The sequence below is a fragment of the Mytilus edulis genome, chromosome 11, assembly GCF_963676685.1.
Source record: "Mytilus edulis chromosome 11, xbMytEdul2.2, whole genome shotgun sequence".
NCBI lineage: Eukaryota > Metazoa > Mollusca > Bivalvia > Mytilida > Mytilidae > Mytilus > Mytilus edulis.
Genome location: NC_092354.1, coordinates 43,042,893 through 43,066,190, shown reverse-complemented (window position 1 = coordinate 43,066,190; position 23,298 = coordinate 43,042,893). Strand labels below are relative to the sequence as shown.

General features: G+C 31.7%; 1 protein-coding gene across 1 annotated transcript; it reads right to left on the bottom strand.

Moving 5' to 3' along the window:
- Positions 1-5,851: 5,851 nt before the first annotated feature.
- LOC139495628 (COMM domain-containing protein 4-like) lies at positions 5,852-22,591 on the bottom strand. Its single transcript, XM_071283913.1, has 8 exons — positions 22,463-22,591; positions 19,289-19,360; positions 18,080-18,145; positions 17,524-17,563; positions 15,575-15,694; positions 13,599-13,679; positions 10,755-10,931; positions 5,852-5,898 (listed from the first exon to the last, which is right to left on the bottom strand). Exons 1-8 carry the CDS (start codon positions 22,463-22,465, stop codon positions 5,855-5,857), a joined length of 603 nt encoding a protein of 200 aa, XP_071140014.1. The 5' UTR covers positions 22,466-22,591; the 3' UTR covers positions 5,852-5,854.
- Between the last annotated feature and the right edge of the window lie 707 nt (positions 22,592-23,298).

Sequence of the window (23,298 nt, the reverse complement as noted above, 5' to 3'; positions counted from 1 at the left end):
AAACAGAAGATTAGAATAAATTCATTTAAATTATAAAACAAACAGGTTTCAATGTTAGTAATCGAAAAGGGTCTGAACAAATTTTCCTGTACAGGTAAAATTTTGATAGCGAATATCAGGATTAACACCTGATTAATCCTTATTTAAAATCATATTATCACCTATATTTATTAAAATTGTTTTTGGGACAACATCATTGACTATTGTCCACTAGATGACAAGGCAGCAAGAAAATTAAACAATTTAAGGATGTACTTAAGTGAGGTTTTGGGATTTATGTCAAATGTTCGGTCTCCTTGGTGTTTTTCCATACAACACAATGTAAAATAGTTTGCCCCATAACTCCCATTTATTTTTTCATATAAGACTTAATAGCTCATGAGAGGTCATTTACCAAAATGTTAGAAGATTCTTGATGTTTTGCTTGTTTTGAGACCCAAATAATTCCAATGCAAATATAAGGTAAAGTCCGAGTCAGCCTTTTCCCGCCATATTTTAAATCTCAAATATCTCGAAAAGGAGGTCCATGACCTATCAATATGTTTAGCTTATCTTTATCCATAATTGATGCTCTACCAGCTTATAGTATCAATTTTAATTTCTTAATTTCTTTATTTTTACCTAACCTCGCCTAATTTATCCTTAATCCAAAATAAATGCAGAAAAACGTTTGATTTTTAACTATCTTTATTAACCATCCATCAGTTGATTGGTGTTTGCCTAATATTCAATGACATTTAATATATGTGATGCATATTAAGATTAAACAATTAAAAAGTTCCATTCTGCATAATTTTTCCATCTATATGAAAAGCTGTGAATTTGGATCCCACTTTAAAAAAAAGGTTGGATGTTGAATGGTAGTAATTTTATTTTGCGAGTTTTAACATGTCACATAAAGATCGGATTTTGCTTAACAGCGGTTACGGAAATTGAACAGACTACTGAGCCTAAACGGAAAGAAATCTGTACAATAAGAACGGATTTTAAAGAAAATAAAATGCCGAGAATTACAAAAATCAATCATGACTGAAATCAGAGATTGACACAACAATATAAAAAAATATTTATGTTCTATAGTTTTCAAAATAATAGTAAAAATTCAAAAAGTGGCAAAATCGTTAAACAGAAAGAAAGAAAAAAAAACCGCCAATGACGAATTTACTAGTAGAAAACGAGAATGAACAATTCATTAGCGTATCTACTAAGAAGTAATCATCTGATAAACCATTTAAGCAGAAACTGCAAGACCTAAAAATGACTTGGTGTAGCGGCGAGAAAAAAAATATATAACATGGACAAAATACATTAAAAGCATGTTGGCCAGACGAAATAATCCTTAAATACGAATATATTATCAAATGAATTAGCATCTATCATTAGTCACCTTTTTCAACAATCCATCAATGCAAGCTCAATTCCTGTTGATTTAGACAATCGCAGACGTATGCCCATTTTTCAGAAAGGCTGACAATTCAATGCCGGTACACTACTCCTAAGTATCATAAATTTTCCTTCTCTGCAAGATGCTTGATCTTATAGTATGCTGCAACATAATTTGCAATCGAAAAGCCTTCGACACAGATTCACATGAACTACTTGATTAAATCAGTCCTATGCTTCTGCAGTCATAAAATACGACAAAATCAACTTGTCCATCGTTGATTTTGAAGTACCTCATAGCACTGTCCTGTTTCCTTTTTATGTTTCGTCTTCATGTTAATATCTTGGATAATTGGACCTATGTCCAGGAGAAAAACACAACACAATCAAGTGCGAAGTGTTAAATAATAGAGTTTTATTAAATAAAAATCAAATTCGTTCATTTAATTAGCAAATAATTTTACTGACAGGCTTGGTAAATAGAGTCGTCCTTTATTGCTATTGTTATGCTGATTTTGGGCATGTGAGAGTTTGCAGTGAAACTTCGTGCACTTTGGCTGCGTTTTCACCTTAAAATTTACTCTGAACACAGACAAACCTGTACATCTGAATAAATTTGAAGGCAAACATGCCCTAGATAGATAAAATTCAAATGTATTGAATGCTTTAGAAAATTAAAAACTTGATTTTGCAGTGCACTTATTTTTGTCCCTGCAACAGATGATAAAATTAACAAACAGTTGAGTTTCACTTGATATGGTCCACCCAGGTACACAGTTTAAATCACGAATTAACGTTAGGTATATATTGTCCATGCCAATCAATTCAGCTCACTTCAATTATTTCCTGTGGGGAAGTTCTTAAACCTCTTTCCCAACTAAGTTTATTTTGCACCTTCTGGAGATATGAATAAAAGTGCTCTGCAAAATCCAGTTCAGTAATTATTTTTCTAAAAATTAAAACATATTTGAAATTTATTTACCTGGGGCATGCTATGCCTTACATCGGTATCTCTTACAGATGCACAGCTTTGTCTGTACAAGAGTAAAGGAGTATATGTAGCTCCAGTAAGACCCATTTTTTGCCCCAAAATTTGCTGTTTTACAAAATTGTTAAAATGTAAACTTTAAAATATGGACTGTTTTTTACAATACAATGCACATATGTTGGGTACTAGCATCATTTAGCTATACTCAATTACGGAAACGTCGAAACGTTTGCATTTTGGTAAAGTTTCAGACGGTTGCCGTTTGAAATCGAAGTGGCCGCATTTGTGTTCATTCTTAATATTAAAATGTATGTTGTATTTTGATATAGTACATAACATATATAAAATGTATAAAGGTTGAGAATGAACACGGATACGGCCACTTTCAATTTTGACAAAAAACATCAGAAAAGTGACATATTGTGGCATATTTGGTAGTTTTTCATATTAAAGCTTGATTTGGAGCGTTTTTAGTGACTATATCAGTTAAAATATTCATATATATATATATATATATATATATACTAATTGATTCTACTAAAGACGACACTTACGAATTTAAAAATGTCCAAAATCTTTCATCAATTGAACCTGAAATTTGAGGCCAAAATCGGCCCTTACCTACTACTACTTTTGAAGTGAAAAACAATCATTTTAGCCAAGGATCCACATGAACCTTCAATATGTTTAAGAACATGTTTTATTTGGTCTTTTGTAAAGAATATAAGGTACACAATGATATACGAGTAGAGGTATAAACGCCTTACTTTTATAGTTAATAATGTGCCAATTTGTACATATACCTGAAGGAGGTGTTTTGTACAGCTAAAGTATTTATTATTTCTGTAAACTTTAACGCTAATCAAAGATTTTGTAGCAAATCAGTTTAAATCTTTTGCGGAGTTCCACTCACAATTATTCATTATAACATGTTTATCATCGTTTAATGGCTCGTTGTCCATGTTGTGCTAGCATTTATGGTTTAAAAGTCTTGAGGAACTTTTATTTTCCAAAAAAACATCATGATGATCACTGAAGTAAAAAGAACACAGAAAAGGTAAACTTGAATATGTCAATACTGGAACTTATTTTAACTAATATCACATTTGAAAATCTGTTTTATGGAACTCATTACTAAATGTGGCACTGCACGCATTAAGTTCTTATTGATTAGGTATATATTTATTAGATAAAAGAAGACAAGAAGGAATGTGAATTTTTCTATAAAATTTCCATGTTTTTAATTCTTGATTTTGAACCATTCATTTAAATTAGACACTTGGCACTCATACCACATTTTCTTATTTCTATATTTATAAATTATGATGAAAGTTAGACTTCAACTCTCTTAGTCAATGTTGCTTAAGTTACATTTTGATATTAGTTTTAAGCATGATTATTCATAAAGCAACTGCAGTTCGTATCAACTTTACTTACTACTATTTCTAGGCATCTCAATAAATAATATATATATAACAAAACTTAATAAATTTTTCGAAAAAAGTAAGGATTTTCTTGTCCCAGAAATAGATTACCTTAGCCGTATTTGGCACAACTTTTTGGAATTTGGGATCCTCAATGCTCTTCAACTTTATATTTGTTTGGCTTTATAACTATTTTGATCAGAGCATTACTGATGAGTATTATGTAGACGAAACGCACATCTGGTGTATTAAGTTATAATACGTGTAACTTTGATAACAAATATATACCTGATAGCCCAGCAATACTGGTTGACCACATATTTTATTTATATGAATATAATTGATAAACACATTATATCTAATGTATGAGTCTCAATGCACAATAAATTCACTTTCATTAAAGAATTCACTAGAATATTCAGTAAATTCTGTTCAAAAATATTTTGCGTCATAACCGTTCCCCTGGCCAGAAAAAATAAGGAAAAACGTGTTACCTCAGTCAAGCTGCATTAAAACTGCAGTCATAAGACTACATTTTAATTAAAGTGGTAAATGTGGGAAACCTGTGTCCAAAAATAAATGCTCAAAAGACCGTCTTGAGAGTTCTATTTGGAGAGTATATAAAACAAACATACTATATGTAATAAGTAATAACTAAAGTTTCTTTTTAGTAAAATATCTAATTTCTACTAAATACAAATTAGAACAACAATCAAACTGAAAATGAACTTTATTTCACTATTGTCCAGTCTGATGCTTGGCTAGAAGTGACCAACAAGGGAAAACATTCCTGCTTAATATCAATATCACATGATTTGTATGTATCATACATCTACACAAATCAGGGTTGGCAAAAACCCGGGTTTTATGAGTATTGCCCAGCCCAGTGGGAAATACTGGGAAAACCCGGGTTTTACTGGGTTTTAGTGGGTAATACTGGGCAATACTGGGTAATATAAAATATTTGTCTAAATTTTAAAGAGGATTCAGTGATAAACACAAATGCAATACATTTAATAAGATATTTATACCCTATTTTGTTTGTTTAGCATTTGTCTAGATTGGCAAACTGTAAACATGGTAAATAGAAAGCAAATAAATCATTTTTTTTTCAAATGAACATAGCTCCTATTAAGAATTAACAATTACATGTATTAAAGAAACATCACATTTAAATAATGTACATGTACTGTCACTAATTAATAAGTAATTATTTAGATTATAACACAGATTTGTTTATGTAACAATAATCAGTCCTTTCAATTTTATAAGTGTTTATGGGATGACCCTGTAGGGTGTTTATTTAGCAATATGAATGCATAACAATTAAAATTAACAATTCACTTAAACACTGCAATAAAATGCATTTTTCAAAGTTTGGATTATTGAAACAATACTTGGTAATTAAAAGGTATCTTTAAATGTGCAAATCTTGTATTCTGCCTACATATAAAATTAAGAGAGAAGAGAATGAAATTGAATTTTCTAGAAATGACTGTCAATGGTTATCTGTATAAAAAGTATATGTTTAGCTGTTATACTATGAAACTATAACAAGTCTTTACTATTTTGTGTTAAAATAAGCTTAAAAAATCATATTGCCCAGTAATGCCCACTATCACCCATTTCTGGGAGTATTGCCCAGCCCGGGAATTCCCGGGTGGGTAATACTTTGCCAACCCTGACACAAATGTACATACGAAGTACCCTTATCAATTGCATCCACAAGTACCATTATTACAGTAATTTCCCACTATACTATCGAAACCGTTGGCATTTATAATTATACATTCTACAATTTCAAGGGTTTACAGAATTGAAAATAATGGGAAATATACAGAATAGAGAAAAAATACCTTATATAAAAAATAATGGGATGTTTAAAATAAGAGAGAATTGCATGCAAACAAATTAGAATAATTAATAATGCCTAAAGATGAATACAAAATGTAGGACCCTGATTCAGACCATTATACAAATGTAAAAAATCATAGACAAATCATTCATTTTCATAACTTTTGAGTATTAGATGTTAATTATATCCTTGTCTTCAACATTGTCAGCTTGATAGGTTCTCCATCAAAGAATCTGCCTGCTTCAACTCTGTAAAAAAAAGAAAAAAATATATAAAATCTGTATGTGGGGTACAAGTCATTGTGATAGCAAATTTACAACATTTTACACTAAATTTATTATATGCTTGAGCAGTTGCTAAACTTTTACAATTTGAAAAATTTAACCGAAAACAAATGTACATCAGAAAACCAAATTTGCATGATATTTATTATTGACAATGTATAGAGAAAAACTCTTTATAGGTACATGTTTGTTGTTCCAAATCTTAACCTCCAGTTTATTTTCCTGTGATGAATAAAAAGTTTCATCAAAGAAGATATCCAATGTATTTAGCCAATTTGAAAAGATGATTTGTAAAGTCATACATATTAACTTAGTGTTGTTTATCTTTTATTGTTTTTAATTTGGCTAAAATATTGTCTATTTTTATGGACATGAGTTTACATAGATCCTTTCTTTTCGCCTTCTGTCTTTATTCACACTTATAGTTTTTTTGAACTTATGTTAATTCCAAAAAAATAAAATTGATGAAACCCAAATTTGAAATTGATCTGTGTTTTGTGGCAACAAGCCTTATGTATAAATTTCATATCATTTGGATGAAGCAAACTAAAGTTAGAGAACAGGAACTAACTTTTAAACATATATGTATAAACAACCAGATGCTCCGCAGGGCACATACGACCGCGGAGGTTGAACCCTGAACGGTTGGGGCAAGTATGGACACAACATGCAAGCTGGATTCAGCTCTAAATTTGGATTGTGATTAAATAGTTGACACAGCATAGGTTTCTGACACAGAATGAATGTGGTCTAATGAACATAAAAAATATATTTTTGCCTTTCTAGCAATTCACTATGCGGTTGAGTATTAATCCTCTCAAAAAAATGTTTGAAGAAATTTTCTTTTTATTTATGAAATCTGGAATGAGAAAAATTGACCCCCCCCCCCCCCCAATTTTTTTTCACATCCCCCTTTCCCTTATTCTAAAACTGATCTCAATTCAAATTTCTAATGGAGTTTGCAACAATAACTTCTCTTTTAAATACATCATAAAATATAAAAAATGTAAAACAAGTGCTTGTTAGCACTGAATGGTAAAGATTGTTTTAATTTATCAGTTGGTAGTAAAAGTGAATATACATTGAATATTGTATAAAACAATGATTTAAGTTGATTCAACTACTATTCTGGACAAAGAAAGATAACTCCAATTGAAAATTTCTTGCTATTTCGCAATATTGTTCAATTAGATATTTCTTGATATTGCGCAATACTGTGCAATTGAAAATACTTGCTATTGCACAACACTGTGCAATTGAAGATTTCTTGCTATTGCTCAATACTGTGCAATTGACAATTTCTTGCTATTGCACAATACTGTGCAATTGAAGATTTCTTGCTATTGCTGAATACTAAATATAATAATTTTGGATCCTGATTTGGACCAATTTGAAAACTGGGCCCATAATCAAAACTAGAATTGCCATTGCAAGCAATAGCGGATGTCACCCTTCCCCTATTGCCACTAACCGGCAGCCATTTCAAAATTGTTTAACAGTGAATGCACATAGATTCATGGCAATACATCTTTCTGTAAATTTTCGGTACATTCAGAGCATTTTAACAAAATTCACATTTCTGCTGTTTCCATGGCAACGGCAGCCATTTTGAAAATTTCAAAGTCAAAAGTCTCATCTGTACTTGCCAGTTAACAATAATATCAAGTTTCATTAAGTTCAAAGCATTTTGAGAAATTTTGACTTTTTTGCAGTATCCATGGCAACGGTGGCCATTTTGGAAATTCCAAAGTCAAAATTTCATCCAGACTTGCCAGTCAACTATAATATTAAGTTTCATCAATTTTGGAGCATTTTGAAATTTTTGAGATATTTGATCATGTATCCATGGTAACAGAGTAGTTCCAATGATTGTCAAAATCAATCAAAACCTGTATATAGTGGATAACTATATTGTGTAAAAATTTGTTGATTTCAAGTTCAAGCATATCAAAATTATTCACCAAACCCTGAAGTTTTCAGAGCATTTTGACACTTATGCTCTGTTTCCATGGTAACAGCAGACATTTTGGAAATTCCAACGCCAAATTCCACATCTACCAATGTTGCTCATCGTTACCATGAAGTTTCAAAAAAATTTGAGGCATTTTGATATTTTTGAAATTTTTGGTGCAGTTTCCATGGCAACGTAGTAGTTCCAATGATTGCCAAAATCATCCAAAACCAGTATATGGCTGGCACCTACATTGTATCAAAATATGATGATTCTGAGTTTAAGAATCTTCAAATTATTCACCAAAACCAAAAACTGGAATTTTTCACAATTATTCTGTTTCCATGGAAACGGCAGCCATTTTTTATGGTCTTAGACCCACCTGCACCCCGAAATTTTTTGTTCCACCTTATAGTGAACTATCATTAAGATTGGTTCCATTTCACTCCAAAAAACATGCCGGACAAAATAGGTGGAAGTATAATAATAACTAGAATTGCCATTGCAAGCAATAGCGGATGTCACCCTTCCCCCTATTGCCACTAAGCGGCAGCCATTTCAAACTTGTTTAACAGTAAATGCACAAATATGCATGGCTATTCATCTTTTTGTAAATTTTCAGTATATTCAGAGCATTTTAAAGTATTTCACATTTATACCGTTTCCATGGCAACGGCAGCCATTTTGAAAATTTCAAAGTCAAAAATCTCATCTTATCTTGTCAGTTACCAATTATATCAAATTTCATTAAGTTAAAACCATTTTGAGAATTTTTGACATTTTTGCAGTTTCCATGGCAACCGTGGACATTTTGGAAATTCCAACTTCAAAAGTCATATCAAGACTTGATAGTTAACAATCATATCAAGTTTCATCAATTTTGAAGCATTCTGAAATTTTTGCTCCTGTATCCATGGTAACATAGTAGTTCCAATGATTATCAAAATCATTCAAAACCTGTATATAGTGGACAACTATATTGCATAAAAATTTGATGATTTTAAGTTCAAGCATACCAAAGTTATTCACCAAACCCGGAAGTTTTTGGAGCATTTTGACCTTTTTGCATTGTTTCCATGGAAACGGCAGACATTTTGGAAATTCCAACGCCAAATTCCACATCTACCAAAGTTGCTCATCGTTATACTAAAGTTTCAAAAAAATTGGAGCATTTCCATATTTTTGAAATTTTTGGTGTAGTTGCCATGGCAACATAGCAGTTCCAAAATGTGCCAAAATCATCCAAAACCGGTATATAGTGGGCACCTACATTGTATTAAAATCTAAAGATTTTAAGCTTAAGCATTCTCAAATAATTCAAGGAACTCCAAAATTATATTTGTTCACCATTTTTCCGTTTCCATGGTGATGGCAGCCATTTTTTAGTTCCAAAGTTGCACAGACTCTGGGGAGTCAGGGTTCCTTGTTATAGTGCACCATCATTCTGATTGGTACTTTTGGTTCTGAGAAAGTGGGCGGACAAAATTAGGTGGAAGTATAATAATAATAATAATACAGAAAAAGAAACAGAGGAAAAGCAATATGTCACCCGACATTGTCGATCGGGTGACATAATAATAATACAGAAAAAGAAACAGAGGAAAAGCAATATGTCACCCGACATTGTCGATCGGGTGACATAAATATAAGTACATGTTTAGATTTAGCATATCAAAGAAGCCCAAGAATTCAATTTTTGTTAAAATCAAACTTAGTTTAATTTTGGACCCTTTGGACCTTAATACAGACCAATTTGAAAAAAACGAGACCAAAAATTAAGAATCTACATACACAGTTAGATTCATCATATCAAAGAACCCCAATTATTCAATTTTTGATGAAATCAAACAAAGTTTAATTTTGGACCCTATGGGCCCCTTCTTCCTAAACTGTTGGGACCAAAACTCCCAAAATCAATCCCAACCTTTCTTTTATGGTCATAAACCTTGTGTTTAAATTTTATAGATTTCTATTTACTTATACTAAGGTTATGGTGTAAAACCAAGAAAAATGCTTATTTGGGCCCCTTTTTGGCCCCTAATTCCTAAACTATTGGGACCTCAACTCCCAAAATCAATCCCAACCTTCCTTTTGTAGTCATAAACCTTGTGCTTAAATTTCAAATGATTTCTATTTACTTATACTAAAGTTATTGTGCGAAAACCAAGAATAATGCTTATTTGGGCCCTTTTTTTTGGCCCCTAATTCCTAAACTGTTGGAACCAAAACTCTTAAAATCAATCCCAACCTTCCTTTTGTGGTCATAAACCTGGGTCAAAATTTCATAGATTTCTATTTACTTGGTCGTAAAAGTTAAAAACAATCTAAACTTTTCTAATAAACTCAGTTTTGGGCCTCTAAATTCAAAAGTTTAATGTGAAGACTGATTATTAGTCAGATGATGTATATTAAGGCTGTTCGCTACTTGAAATTTTAAGCTTTTTAAAAGACTGTTACAAATTGATTGAAAAAAATAAAAAATCTTGAAAAGCAGAAAAAATAATAGGTCCATTATGTAAGACATTGAACATTTGAGGGGAAATAATTCTCTCTAGACTTTTCATACATATAAACACTGGCATTTTTTTTCTTTCAAAAAACATGAAAATATAACAAGGTTTAAAAGATTTTCCAAGATGACATTTTGAACTACATGTAATCAAACTATGGGAAAAAAGTAGGAATAAGTGGGCAAAACTTTTAAATGGTACTTTATGGATAAAACCCAAATATTCCAAATATCTGGCAAAATTTCAAAAACAAGAGGAGCCTACAGATACTCACACCAGGTAGAAAAACGATGATAAAAGTGTTATTTTAGGAAGTAAAAAAGAGAATACAGGAATAGTGTCATTAAAGTATAACTTACCATTCAACAAAATCCTGAATTTATCAGCTGTAACAGTAAAGGTGACTGGTTTGACATTATCTGTATTTGGATCCCTGACCTTTAACCTTAGTTGTACACATGGTTCATCAATATTCTTCAAGTGACTAGAACTTAATATGTAGTCTACTCTCCATTCAACAGAGTCTAACTGTGATACTGAAATAAAAGTAATCCTATATCAAATAAACATATCTTATTTTGACTATACTTAAAAGGAGTAGGTTCGGTAAGGTCTTAAAATGGCCCACTTTAATTTTTTAGCCTAAATTTTAAATTAGGATTTATCGACCAATATCACAATGAATCATAGCTAATACAGTGACTAGATAGAAACTAGATATCATTGAGATGGGAGCCATCTCTGTGGGCCCCGCTGTGAATAATGTGCATTAAAAAATTGTATCTTTACCATAGGACATGGCTTTGTCAACTGAAATCAAAGTTTTTGACCTTGACCTTTGACCTATGAAGTTGTAAATAAATTATGACACACCCTTTGGTGTTGGTTTATAAACATGTCAAGTATAAACTTTGAAATGATAAAGGTTCTCAAGATATAGAGCGGACACGATCTTTACCATAGGACATGGGGTTGTCAACTGAAACCAAAGTTTTTGACCTTGACCTTTAACCTAGGAAGTTGCACATAAATTATGACACACCCTTTGGTGTTGGTTTATATACATGTCAAGTATAAACTTTGAAATGATAACGGTTCTCAAGATATAGAGCGGACACAATCTTTACCATAGGACATGGGGTTGTCAACTGAAACCAAAGTTTTTGACCTTGAACTATGCCCTAGGCAGTCGTTCATAAATTATGACACACCCTCTGGTGTTGGTTCATATACATGTCAAGTATAAACTTTGAAATCATAACGGTTCTCAAGATATAGAGCGGACACGATCTTCACCACAGGACACAGGGTTGTCAACTGAAACCAAAGTTTTTTTTACCTTGACCTTTGACCTAGGAAGTTGTACATACATCATGACACGCCCTCTGGTGGTGGTTAATAAACATGTAAAGTATAAAGTATGAAATCATAATGGTTCTCTAGATATGGAGCGGACACAAAGTGTTACGGACGGACGGACGGACAGAAGGACGGACTGACGGACGGACGGACAGACTGATCACTATAGGGGACCGCCTTTGGCGGGACCCTAATAAGCCCTTTTGTTGAAAATTTATGTTCCTGCTTTTTATTAATGACATCACAAATAGTACTTTTTTTTAATTTTCAATGAAAAAACAATGAAAATGGGTAAATTTTCATTAATTATTGGACAGGAAACATAGAGCTCATACTTCAACAACCAAGATCTTTTAAAATAATGTTTGTAAAGACATTTAACATGTCTACCTAGAATATTTAGTTTGTTAACACCTGTGCTCCATGTTTCCTGATCCTAAATTTGGTTGAAATTCAGCTGATTTTGTCAAATTTTGCCAAAATCTCTTATCTTGAGCTATTTTGGATGTAAATATCAACTCTTTATAAGTATAAAACTTTGACAAAAATAGTTATATTTAACTTTCTCACATGTCTTAAAAACAAATTAAAACATTTTTCATCTTGTTACATTGAACCGTATAATGGGGGCCAAATATGGCCCTTACCGAACTTACTCCTTTACATACGTTAACTTTAAGTAAGTTGTTCTTTGTTGTAATTTTACACTACTGTCAGGGATTAGGGGAGGGTTGAGTGCTCACAAACATGTTAAACCCACCATATTCTTCATGTGCCTGTCTGAAGTCAGGTGAGCCTGTATTTCTGTGGTTGTTGTTGGTTCATTATTGTCATATTCGAAAACTGTTTTGTTATAAATTCGGCCGTTAGTTTTTTAAATTGACTTGTTTCATATTTTTCATACAATATGGGTTTATCTCATCATTGAAGGCTGTATGGTTGCCAAGAATTGATTATATACACTTCATTTGAATTTCAATGGATAGTTGTCTCATTGGCAATTACACCACATCTCCTTATTTTTATATCGACATAATTTTCATCTCTGTACAATATTCCATTTAATATATGGTAGTGCTTCAGGTTTATGCTCTTATAATATACTAGATTATGAAACCCAACCGTAATTTTGCACCTGTCCCAAGTCAGAAGCCTCTGGCCTTTGTTAGTCTGGTATGATTTTTAATTCTAGTTTCTTGTTAGGTGTTTATGACGTCCATTATCACTGAACTAGTATGCATATTTTTTAGATGCCAGTTGAAGGACGCCTCTGGGTGCGTGAGTTTTTCACTACATTGAAGACCTATTTGCGGCCTTTGGCTGGTGTCTGCACTATGGTCGCGTTGTTGTCCATTTGACATATTCCCCATTTCCATTTCCATTCACAATTTTATTTTATAGGTTAATTGAGGGACTTCAATTGCAGGTACTTGGACTGGTATTCTGTAACTGGGATTGTATTCTGAACCATTGAAAAATGATTATATATAAATTCTACACCTTTGCTATGCTTTTAAATACAAACATGTAAGTAAATTAGTTTTATGACAATTAAACTTAATTATAGACCTGCAAATTTTCATAAAATTGAGAATGGAAATGGGGAATGTGTTAAAGAGACAACAACCCGACCATAGAGCAGACAACAGCCGAAGGCAACCAATGGGTCTTCAATACAGCTATTCAGAACTATTATAAAAATTTAAGGTAAATGCTGAAAAAATCAAGTGTGGTGCTATCAAAGCATCCAAAAGAGGAGAACCCCACCCTTTAATATCTGTTTTACCAAGATAATGAACTTTCAATGGTATATTTATATGCAGTGTAGTACACTGATTACTTACATCTAAGACTATGTTTTCTAAGTTGAGCCTGTAATTTTTCTAAACTGTCACTGTAAGATTTGGTTAGTGCTGTAGCGTGTTCTGAAAATAACAAATTACAATATTTTTATAAATCTTAAAACTTTCAAAGTTCGTTTCACATCTTAAAATATGGGTGTATAAAAAAGAAGATGTGGTATGATTGCCAATGAGACAACTATCCACAAAAAACCAAAATGACACAGACATTAACAACTATAGGTCACTGTACGGCCTTCAACAATGAGCTAAGCCCATACCACATAGTCAGCTATAAAAGACCCCGAAAAGACAATGTAAAACAATTCAAACAAGAAAACTAAGGGCCTTATTTACGTAAAAAAATGAAAACGAAAAACAAATATGTAACACATAAACAAACGACAACCACTGAATTACAGGCTCCTGACTTGGGACAGGCACATACATAAATAATGTGGCCGGGTTAAACATGTTAGCGGGATCCCAACCCTCCCCCTAACCTGGGACAGTGGTATAACAGTACAACATAAGAACAAACTATAAAAATCAGTTGAAAAAGGCTTAACTCATCAGATGGACAAAAATACAAGTGGACGTGGCCATGTACTTATACATCCCGACACAAAAAGACACGATGAACAGATCTGAGAGTACTCGCAGTTATCTGACAGCTAGTTAAAAGCCACTAACAACTAATAAAAAAATCATGCATCTAAGACTAAACTAACAATCCGTACATATCCAACATCCAATGGATTTAGTGTAAAGACGTCATAAACAGCCAGAGAAAAATATGACCTTGTGCAGTGCCAAGTTACAGGTATCGATAGATTGTAGATCCATGAATATGTATATGTATATAACATACTAGTAATATTTAGTTGGCTTTTAATTTACTGATAACAAAATCAATATTTATACCAATAAAAACAATATTCAATGATCTTATTACAGTGTTGAATATATAGGTAACCTTTTATAATAAGTTTATTTCAAGTGTGTCCAGTCCATGTGGTATCAGTAGTTCAAAAACACTACTCATAGCAAAATTTTATCTGATTCTGATTTTAATAGACAAAAATTGCTAGTTGCATTTTGTTTCTTTGAGTATTCAAGTGTTCTCATGCTCAAGAATATCAATCAGATATGGAAGAGACAGCTACCAAAATTTACATGTAGTTCACATATATGATATTAGCTTATTGAAAAAACATATGCAGTTAAACTAGTAACTTTCTCTAGGGAAAAAAAAAATCTTTTGGGAAATAACAAAAGATTTTGAATTCACTTTTTTTTTGCCTTTAAAATCATATGGATATTAAAATTAAAAAAAAAATTATGCATATGTTTTGAATAACTGAATGGCTAGTTTTCATTATCGTTGTTATGTACATATAAAATTCAAGAAAATTCGATATTTTGTCAAAATTTAGAAAATTTTTATTTTATTTAATTGTTTAAATTGCTTCCAATCAACAATTCGCCAATATGTTTTCTGTATGCAGTGAACTTTCTCGTCAAAGTCTGATGATCGCAATACGCATGGATCTGCCATTGAAGTAAACTATTGTCTTATTGTATATGTTATACACTTTCTTAATATCCATGCTTCTTTTTTTATTGTTTACTATGGTGACAACCTGTTACTGTTAACTACAGCTCCAAAACACAAGTTAGTTAGCTGCCATATTTTCACATCATAACAGACAGAAAGATTTTTTTTTACAATTATACTATATGGATGACTATAAAATAATAAAATGGTGCACAGACAAATGACAGAAGACTAAGTTTATGATATATATGCATTGGTTCAAGAATTAAATAAACATTGTTTTTCATCAGTCTCTTGTTTCATATACTTTAAAAGTTTGGTTTTCAAGAAAGATAAGTCATGTGCATCAATACAGGTATTAAATGTTTACAAATAAAGCAAGGTGCCTAGCTATATATAGGTAAAAATTTAATAACAATACCTTTAGGTAAACCCAGCTGTTGTAGTTCATTGCTCAGTGATTCACCATCCACATTATACTTGGCAGCAGAACACAAGATAAAAGACAAAACAGCGACGCTGGCTTTTACATCTCCAGTCTCTGCAAAAAAATAATATCTGACAATTATTATGAAAATGTTGAACACAGTGGGGGATTCAGGGGGGTCGTAGGGTATGCACCCACTTTTTTGGGGACCATCAATGCATTAATTTGAACGGGAACATATTGAAAACATATTGGACCCCCCTTTTCCCCCCTGTATCCTTGGTTTGGATCCCTGGTTCTAAAAATGGCTGGATCCACCCCTGGGACACATGTCACAAATACAGTAATTTTATAAACTATCGTATCTTGTTCTTTGAAATTTCTAGATCTCAAAGCATACACATGTACTAAAGTTCCAATCTTTTTAATTTATTTTATTAAATGTAATTTAGTTATCTAAATAGTTAATTACCATATTTTCAATCTAAATTTTAAAACTGTCAAATACATGTAGGTAAAACATACTTTTCTTCATTTTAAATTTCCTTCAAATTTTTTATTGTATGCTACATGTATGTGTGAGATTATATCTTAGACTGATTTTTAATATGTTCATGATTTTATATTCTGTTAAAAGCTCCTTAGATCTTGTAAATTTATTTGTATATTTGACTTATGGCGAATTAAAATATTTTTTTTCTTATCTTATGGTATCTTAATATTATACAGTAAACAAACAACAGCATAAGACATTGTCTTGAAAGTTTCTGTAAATTAATCTTTATCCTTGTTTTAAAAATTTGAATAGGGAACATACTTTACATTATTGTAGTATTAAACCAATTTTTAAGATGTTTCAGTCATTGGCCTTCTTCATTTTTTTTTATTTTCTTCTCAACTAAATATATTTTTTGAAAAAAAAATTAAGGCAAAGTGTGCAGGGTGCCAAAATTAATCTTTAGTTGTCTATTTAAGGAATGACTGTAATATTTTTTCTGTCTATTCGAAATAACACGAAGCGGGTTATTTAAGCGCGTGCACCACATTTTTTTAAGTTATTTCAAATAGACAGAAAAAATATTACAGTCATTTCTTATATTCAAATTAATTCTAAATTCCATTTTAAACGGTAGAAAACCATGAAAAAACGTTGATGACGTCACGGTCACATGATTAAATTATGTCTATGGGCTGATAACAAAATAACGTCAGCCAATCAGAATACGCGTTACATCCAAAATTAAATTATTTAACATTATGGACTACTGATGATGACAGTTGATTGCTACTAAATGCCCAGAGCAAGTTACAGAGGCGAATTCATTCCATATTTAAGACGAGTATATATTAATGTAATACGAACACTAATCCTGGTTTGTACTAGATTACTATCATGAGACTGATATTTCATATGGTTACAGTGAGCAGGAAGACATGTCACTGTACATGACACAATATTCAGACCTTGAGCTGACCAGTCTTTGCTCTTATTCTTTAATGCCATGTACTTAATGGAAGGTAGCAAATACTAACTTTAAAGTCTTTGATATGACACAGCCTGATTCCAACTCAACCACCACTTGCACTCAAGGCAAACCCACTATAACTAAATCCCTGAGGCATTTGTAAACTTATTGAACAAAAAGATTTCTAAATGTGTTGATTTGTGGAAATGACAAAATCCCCTTGAGCAGAAGAGTACAATGTACTGATAACTGAACACTTAATTGAGATTCAAAAGGTTATCAACTTAAAAACATCAATAATGTATGGCAGCCACCATTTTTTATCAAAGAACCTTTGAAAGCAAGCTCATATATTCCGTTGTATGTTAGCAGAGGAGTTGCAATGACAAACTGCTGCAGTAGTATAATAAGTTCAAATTTGAGAGTTTTACAGGGGTATAAGTACTAGAAAAAAAAATGGATTATATTTAACCTTACCAAATTTAGCATCAGCTGTCAGTTTGTAAACTTTATCATACTGAAAATAAAAATAAAATCAGGATAATTAATTCAGTTTTTTTCAAGCTCTAAAAATGTCTAAACCATGTTAACCAGAACATCTTGTTGTAACCTTTTTGTAAAATTTGACATTACCTTATGAAAAGAGGGACAACTCTTATTAGATTTTTTAACTCCTTCAGATTCATACAAATTTAACTGAAAAACAAAATGTCAACAAATATAGTAACCAGGTTTTTTGTGCTTATTTATCATTTTCAAGCAGGTTAGCATACATCCCACCATTTTTTTCATTATTCACTTTTTTGCAAATTGATCACCCAACAAACACATGTTTATTTTTGAGTGAAAAAAAACTTTCTGTACTGTAGGGACTATTTAACTTAAATTTCCGTTTTTACATAATGTATCGCAAAATTCAGGTCGACTAACAGATTTTGTATTTGAAAATGCATAAAAAGGTTTTAACTTAATTATACAACTGTTTCAGCCAAGTCTGGTGAGGATATATAAATCAAGTTATATAATATCTTACATCTATTCCAACATCCAGTAGATCTTTGATGACTTGTATGCAGAGTAATTTGATCTTCACTGAAGTCTGTAAAATATGAAAATGATAAAATATAGAGAATGTCCTCATGTGTACTTATATACAGTATGACATATTCTATTGCAAATGGGGATTACAAAACTATTCCTGTATTAAGCTTTTTTTCTTGAAATAAAAGGGAATTTTTTTATTGTTCCAACAGTGCAAAATTTCAAACCACAAAAATTAAAAAACCAATGATTGAGATAGAGTAAAAAAATTGGGTAAACATTCATAAATCTATACAAGAAGATGTGGTATGAGTGCCAATGAGACAACTCTCCATTCCAGTTACAATGTGTAAAAGTGAACCATTATAGGTCACAGTACGGACCTCAACACAAAGCCTTTACTCACACCGAACAGCAAGCTATAAAGGGCCCCCAAAACAGCTACTGTAAAACCATTCAAACCGGAAAACCAACTATCCCTACACAGCTACTTTTGCATAGGTACTCACCGTACTATTTCTGTACTAAAAATTTGTAGTACTGGAAATCTACTTTTAAAATTTAGTATTATTTTGTTACTCTAAAATTATTGTAATATTTAGGTACCTGTATTTTACAGTACTTTATTTGTACTTGAAATTTAGGTACTGAATATTTTTGGTTACTACCGTTACATTTTCAGCATTTTGAAAGTTTTTCTATTTCAAATCTCTTAAAGTTGTGATTTTCATACATGGAATATTGTATTATTTCTGTACCAAAATATTTAGTACAAATCAAGTACTGTAAATTACAAGTACCTAAATATTACAATAGTTTTAAAGTAAAGAAATAGTACTAAATATTAAAAGTAAATTACCAGTACTGATTTTTTTAGTACAGAAAAAATACCTATGCAAAAGTAGCTGTGTAGCAAAGTGTAATATATATACCGGTACATTCAAAATAATCTTAGACAGTGGCAGATCCAGAAATATTTGTCAGGGGGCCCACTGACTGCATAAGAGGGGGTTCCCTCCAGTCATATCTCAGTGATACCCTACATAATCAACCAATTTTTTCCCACACAAGGGGGTCTGCCTCTGAATGAAATTCACAGAAAAAGTTAAAAAAAACTGGTGACAATTAGCTTTCTCGAATTATTCATACAATATGTATCATGAACATGAATATATAATAAACAAATCATTTTTCTACCTACCACTTTCGATAATGTACTGATTTCTGCCAGAACCCAATCAGGGCAGTCAAGATCACCACAAAACCTAAATCTCTAAAAAATATAAAAAAAAGACAGTCAATCAAATATTTAATAATTGAGGGCATTATATATACATATATACAAAAGTCATTTTTTCAGAAATAATTGTTTTGATCCTCATTATTGTTCCTTTAAATGGCTTCAACAGTAATAACATTAGATCTAGATATCATGATATGAAATGTTAAAATAAATGTATGAGCTATTTCATCAAACAAATTTAGTAACATTTGAACATGTTGAAAAACTTTTCACATTATTTCAACTTCCTATATGAGTTTTTGTGTACATATTTTACATAAATTCATCATTATTATTGTTCTTTTCCTAATACATGTAATAGGACTTTTGGTTTCAGATTAGAGGACTGTCGTCTAGTGTTTCCCAGGGCCTAATAGCATCATGGTAATATGTAGCTCTTAAGACCTTATGTTATTTTTTACTATTTGCGGTCCACAAAATAAAATAAAACTATTAAAAAAATAATCTGTAGGTCAAATAAATAAAAACTTCAGAATAAATTACAGACTTCATACATTAAAAAAGCATGTGATATCAATATTTGAAAAAATACATATAATTTAAGTTTATATTGTTAAATACAAATCCTAATCTTTAACACCATAAAAGTACATGTAATTGAAATGTAATTCAAAAGTAATTGAGCATTACATGATTTTTTCATTGTAATTAATTAAATTACCATAACATGTAATTAAAAAAATGCTCAATTACACATTACATTCAACATGTTCAATTACATGGAAAATTGTAATGCATTACACTCAATTACCATTACATTTTTAATTACCCCATCCCTGGTTTACGTAACCAGGAAACTAAATGAAATATCTAGGGAGAACGCTGTCGTCTGATTACATGTGAGTTGGCAATGGTTCAAGTTTACATTGATAATAGTTGAATAAGGCTCTTCACGGTTAGTTCGGCCATATTAGATAGGGGGCAGATTTTTTGGAAAGAGTTGGAAATACACATGATACATGCAGTATGAAAGTATAGGAAATTCTATGAATGTTTCCAATCATCTGCTCTGTTTTAATGATGTTTTCCTGTATTTTTCACACCATTTTTACCTCCATTATAAAATATATAAAAATGTGCCACTTATCCAATATGGCCGAACTAACCGTGGAGAGCCCTATTTGAGTGGTACAAGTTTAAAAGATACGACTTAGCAATAGTAGGAGTTAACCATGTTTACTGGCTACATATGGTTGAGGCAGAAACCATTTTCATGACTTTAGACACTTAAAGACATACAGAGACATGAAGTAAAAAATAAAAAAGCCTTTCAAAACGTAATAACTGTTTGAACTAATTAAACCACATGGTCTTCAAATATGAGACAGCCTATACTGTTAAGTGAATCCGGGTCCGTTTGCGCTCATTCACGTTTGTACCCACTCCTGTTCGCCCCCTTTCACTTTCGCACTCTACATGTTCGCACTCAAAGTCCTTTCGCACCCTACATGTTCGCGCCAAATTTTAATTGGTTTTGTGTTCAATACTTTGTAATCAAGTTTTGACAAGTGTATTCTTATAAGTATATTTGTTGTCATTGTCACAAAATAAAGTAAGACAGCATTTTTTTTTGTGTTTAATAAATAATTTGTTTCATTGACTTGTTTTAAAATAAAGTGAGATTCTGACTACGTTTTTATTTTGTGTGTTGAATAAATTCTGTCATGTTTTGGTTATGATGGTTATAATATTTTATTGTTTCATTGTTTCAGATCAAAGGGACCAAGCTGTTAATAACAATTATCCTTTGTGTTTTTCATTTAAAATCTTCAATGTTTTACTCATCATTTTGCTCATACCAAGCTAAATAAATACATTACATTCAGTATTTACACCAAAGCAATTTAAAACAACTATTATGATGAATTCAACTGGAATTTGAAATAAAATTGGGTGCGAAGGTGAAGAATGCTAACAGACCTTGGGTGCGAACATGAGAGGTGTGAACGTGTATGCGAAAGTGTATTCTTCTTCTTCTTCTGATATACAGTTACAGCTTCATTATTATTGAAGATTACGAACTGTTGCATGCGCGGAGTATATGATTAAAAAATATGAACAAAAATTTATCTTTAACTTAGTAGAATACTTGGTGATATTTACATGAAAGAAAACAACAAGTGATTAAAAAATATGTACATTGTTATTTATAGAATTAAATTATGTTGTGGAGAACAGTTGGTGTCAACTGATCTCTGTAAATTTCAATGGTTTGACTTGCTACCACAACTTGTGGCAACATGTTCCATTGAATGATTGTTTGCGGAAAGAATGACCATTTGTAGCTGTCTTTAGAGGTGGATATTTGCCGAAATGTTTGAGTATGTAATTTTCTTGTTCTAGTATCTGATGGTATGAGGACTAGTGATGGGATTGCAATGAGTCCATGGATGACCTTGTAGAACATGATAAGTCTGGTTTTGAGGCGGCGCTCACTGAGTGAGGGCCATTGTAGTTCGTTTAACATGGATGTAACGCTACTGGTGTTGTGGTAATTGTTACATACATATCGGGCCGCACGCCTCTGTACCATTTCTAGCTTATTTTTATAATCTGCTGTGTGTGGATCCCATAGACTACAGGCATATTCGAGTTTTGGTCTCACTATTGATTGGTAAGCACGGGATTTGATACTGGAGTTAGAAATTTTTAAGTTTCGCCTAAGAAAGCCAAGAGATTTATTTGCATTTGATACGATGTTGTTGTAGTGAATGTTCCATTTTAAGTTAGACTGTAGGGTTACGCCAAGATATTTTGCAGATGTTACTAGTTCTAAAGTATGGTTATGAAGGATGTAATCGTGTTATTGGGCACAAACGGAACTGAATACCCTGTTAAGTTGGCAATAGTTTTAAGATGACCTGTTTTAACTTTAATTCTTAACAAGATTAACTGTTATGTGTCAATCTTTCATTTATATATATACTAGTTACTAAATATCTAATCTTCATTACAGTACAAATCTACACAAAAATATACGGTTACACCCCCTTTTTTTATTGATGTATTTTACGTCCATGACAGACATATTTTGAAACCGCAAAACGTCAAGCGTCCTCCCTTATTACTTACCATTCTTTAATATAGTATTTTATATTTAAAACAAACACTACAGCATGTTTTAATAACAGTTAGAAAATAAATCAACAGAAATTGTATCTTCTACTGTTCCTTCATTGGGTTTGCGGAAACCAGTCTTCTGCAAAATACAATATTAATGAGTTGGTCCCGAACCCATTCCCCTTAAATTAAAAATTGAAATGCATGCAGTGAAAATGAATTATGGGCGTATAGTTTAAGCTTTTAAAACATAGATTTAACGACTAAAGGAATATTATGTGAATAATTTGATAGTTTTACAAAGGGATCATTGTGATAAAAAGTACATTCCTAATTTCTTTTTATGTCATATATACGGTCAAATCATCATTAGAGATAATTGCATCCTGGAATTTGAAGGTTTTATTTATAGTCGATATTCAATAAACTGGAAATGAACACAAGCTCTAGTGAGCTTTTCAAATCGACTTAATAACAAAATACAATACACACACACAAGACAATACACACATACAAAAGTCATGAAACGGCAACACAATTTTAAACATATAATGCATAGTAAGATACCATAAATGACATATATATAAGTTAAAAGCATATAGTACACTTAAAACATAGCACAAGTTAATAATACGATTGCACAAATCATATAGTCACACAAAAAATAAAAGTAAAATAAAACAGGCATTTAAACACTATATGCATGCACTGCACTGGCATGAGCTGTTACTTGGATCCCAATTTTTGAATTGGTCAATGCAAAAGATGTTTCCATTCGACAATGGTGCCGTAGCTCATTCCAGATTTGTGCAGCATTATAGCGAAACGATCTTAAGCCATACTTAGTA

Excerpts from the sequence above, each read along its gene's own strand:
- LOC139495628 (XM_071283913.1), bottom strand. Across the intron at positions 17,564-18,079 it reads TACTGGATGTTGGAATAGAT|TATGATAAAGTTTACAAACT; the intron begins GTAAGATATTAT and ends TTTTATTTTCAG. Across the intron at positions 5,899-10,754 it reads ATTCAGGATTTTGTTGAATG|AGTTGAAGCAGGCAGATTCT; the intron begins GTAAGTTATACT and ends TTTTTTTTACAG.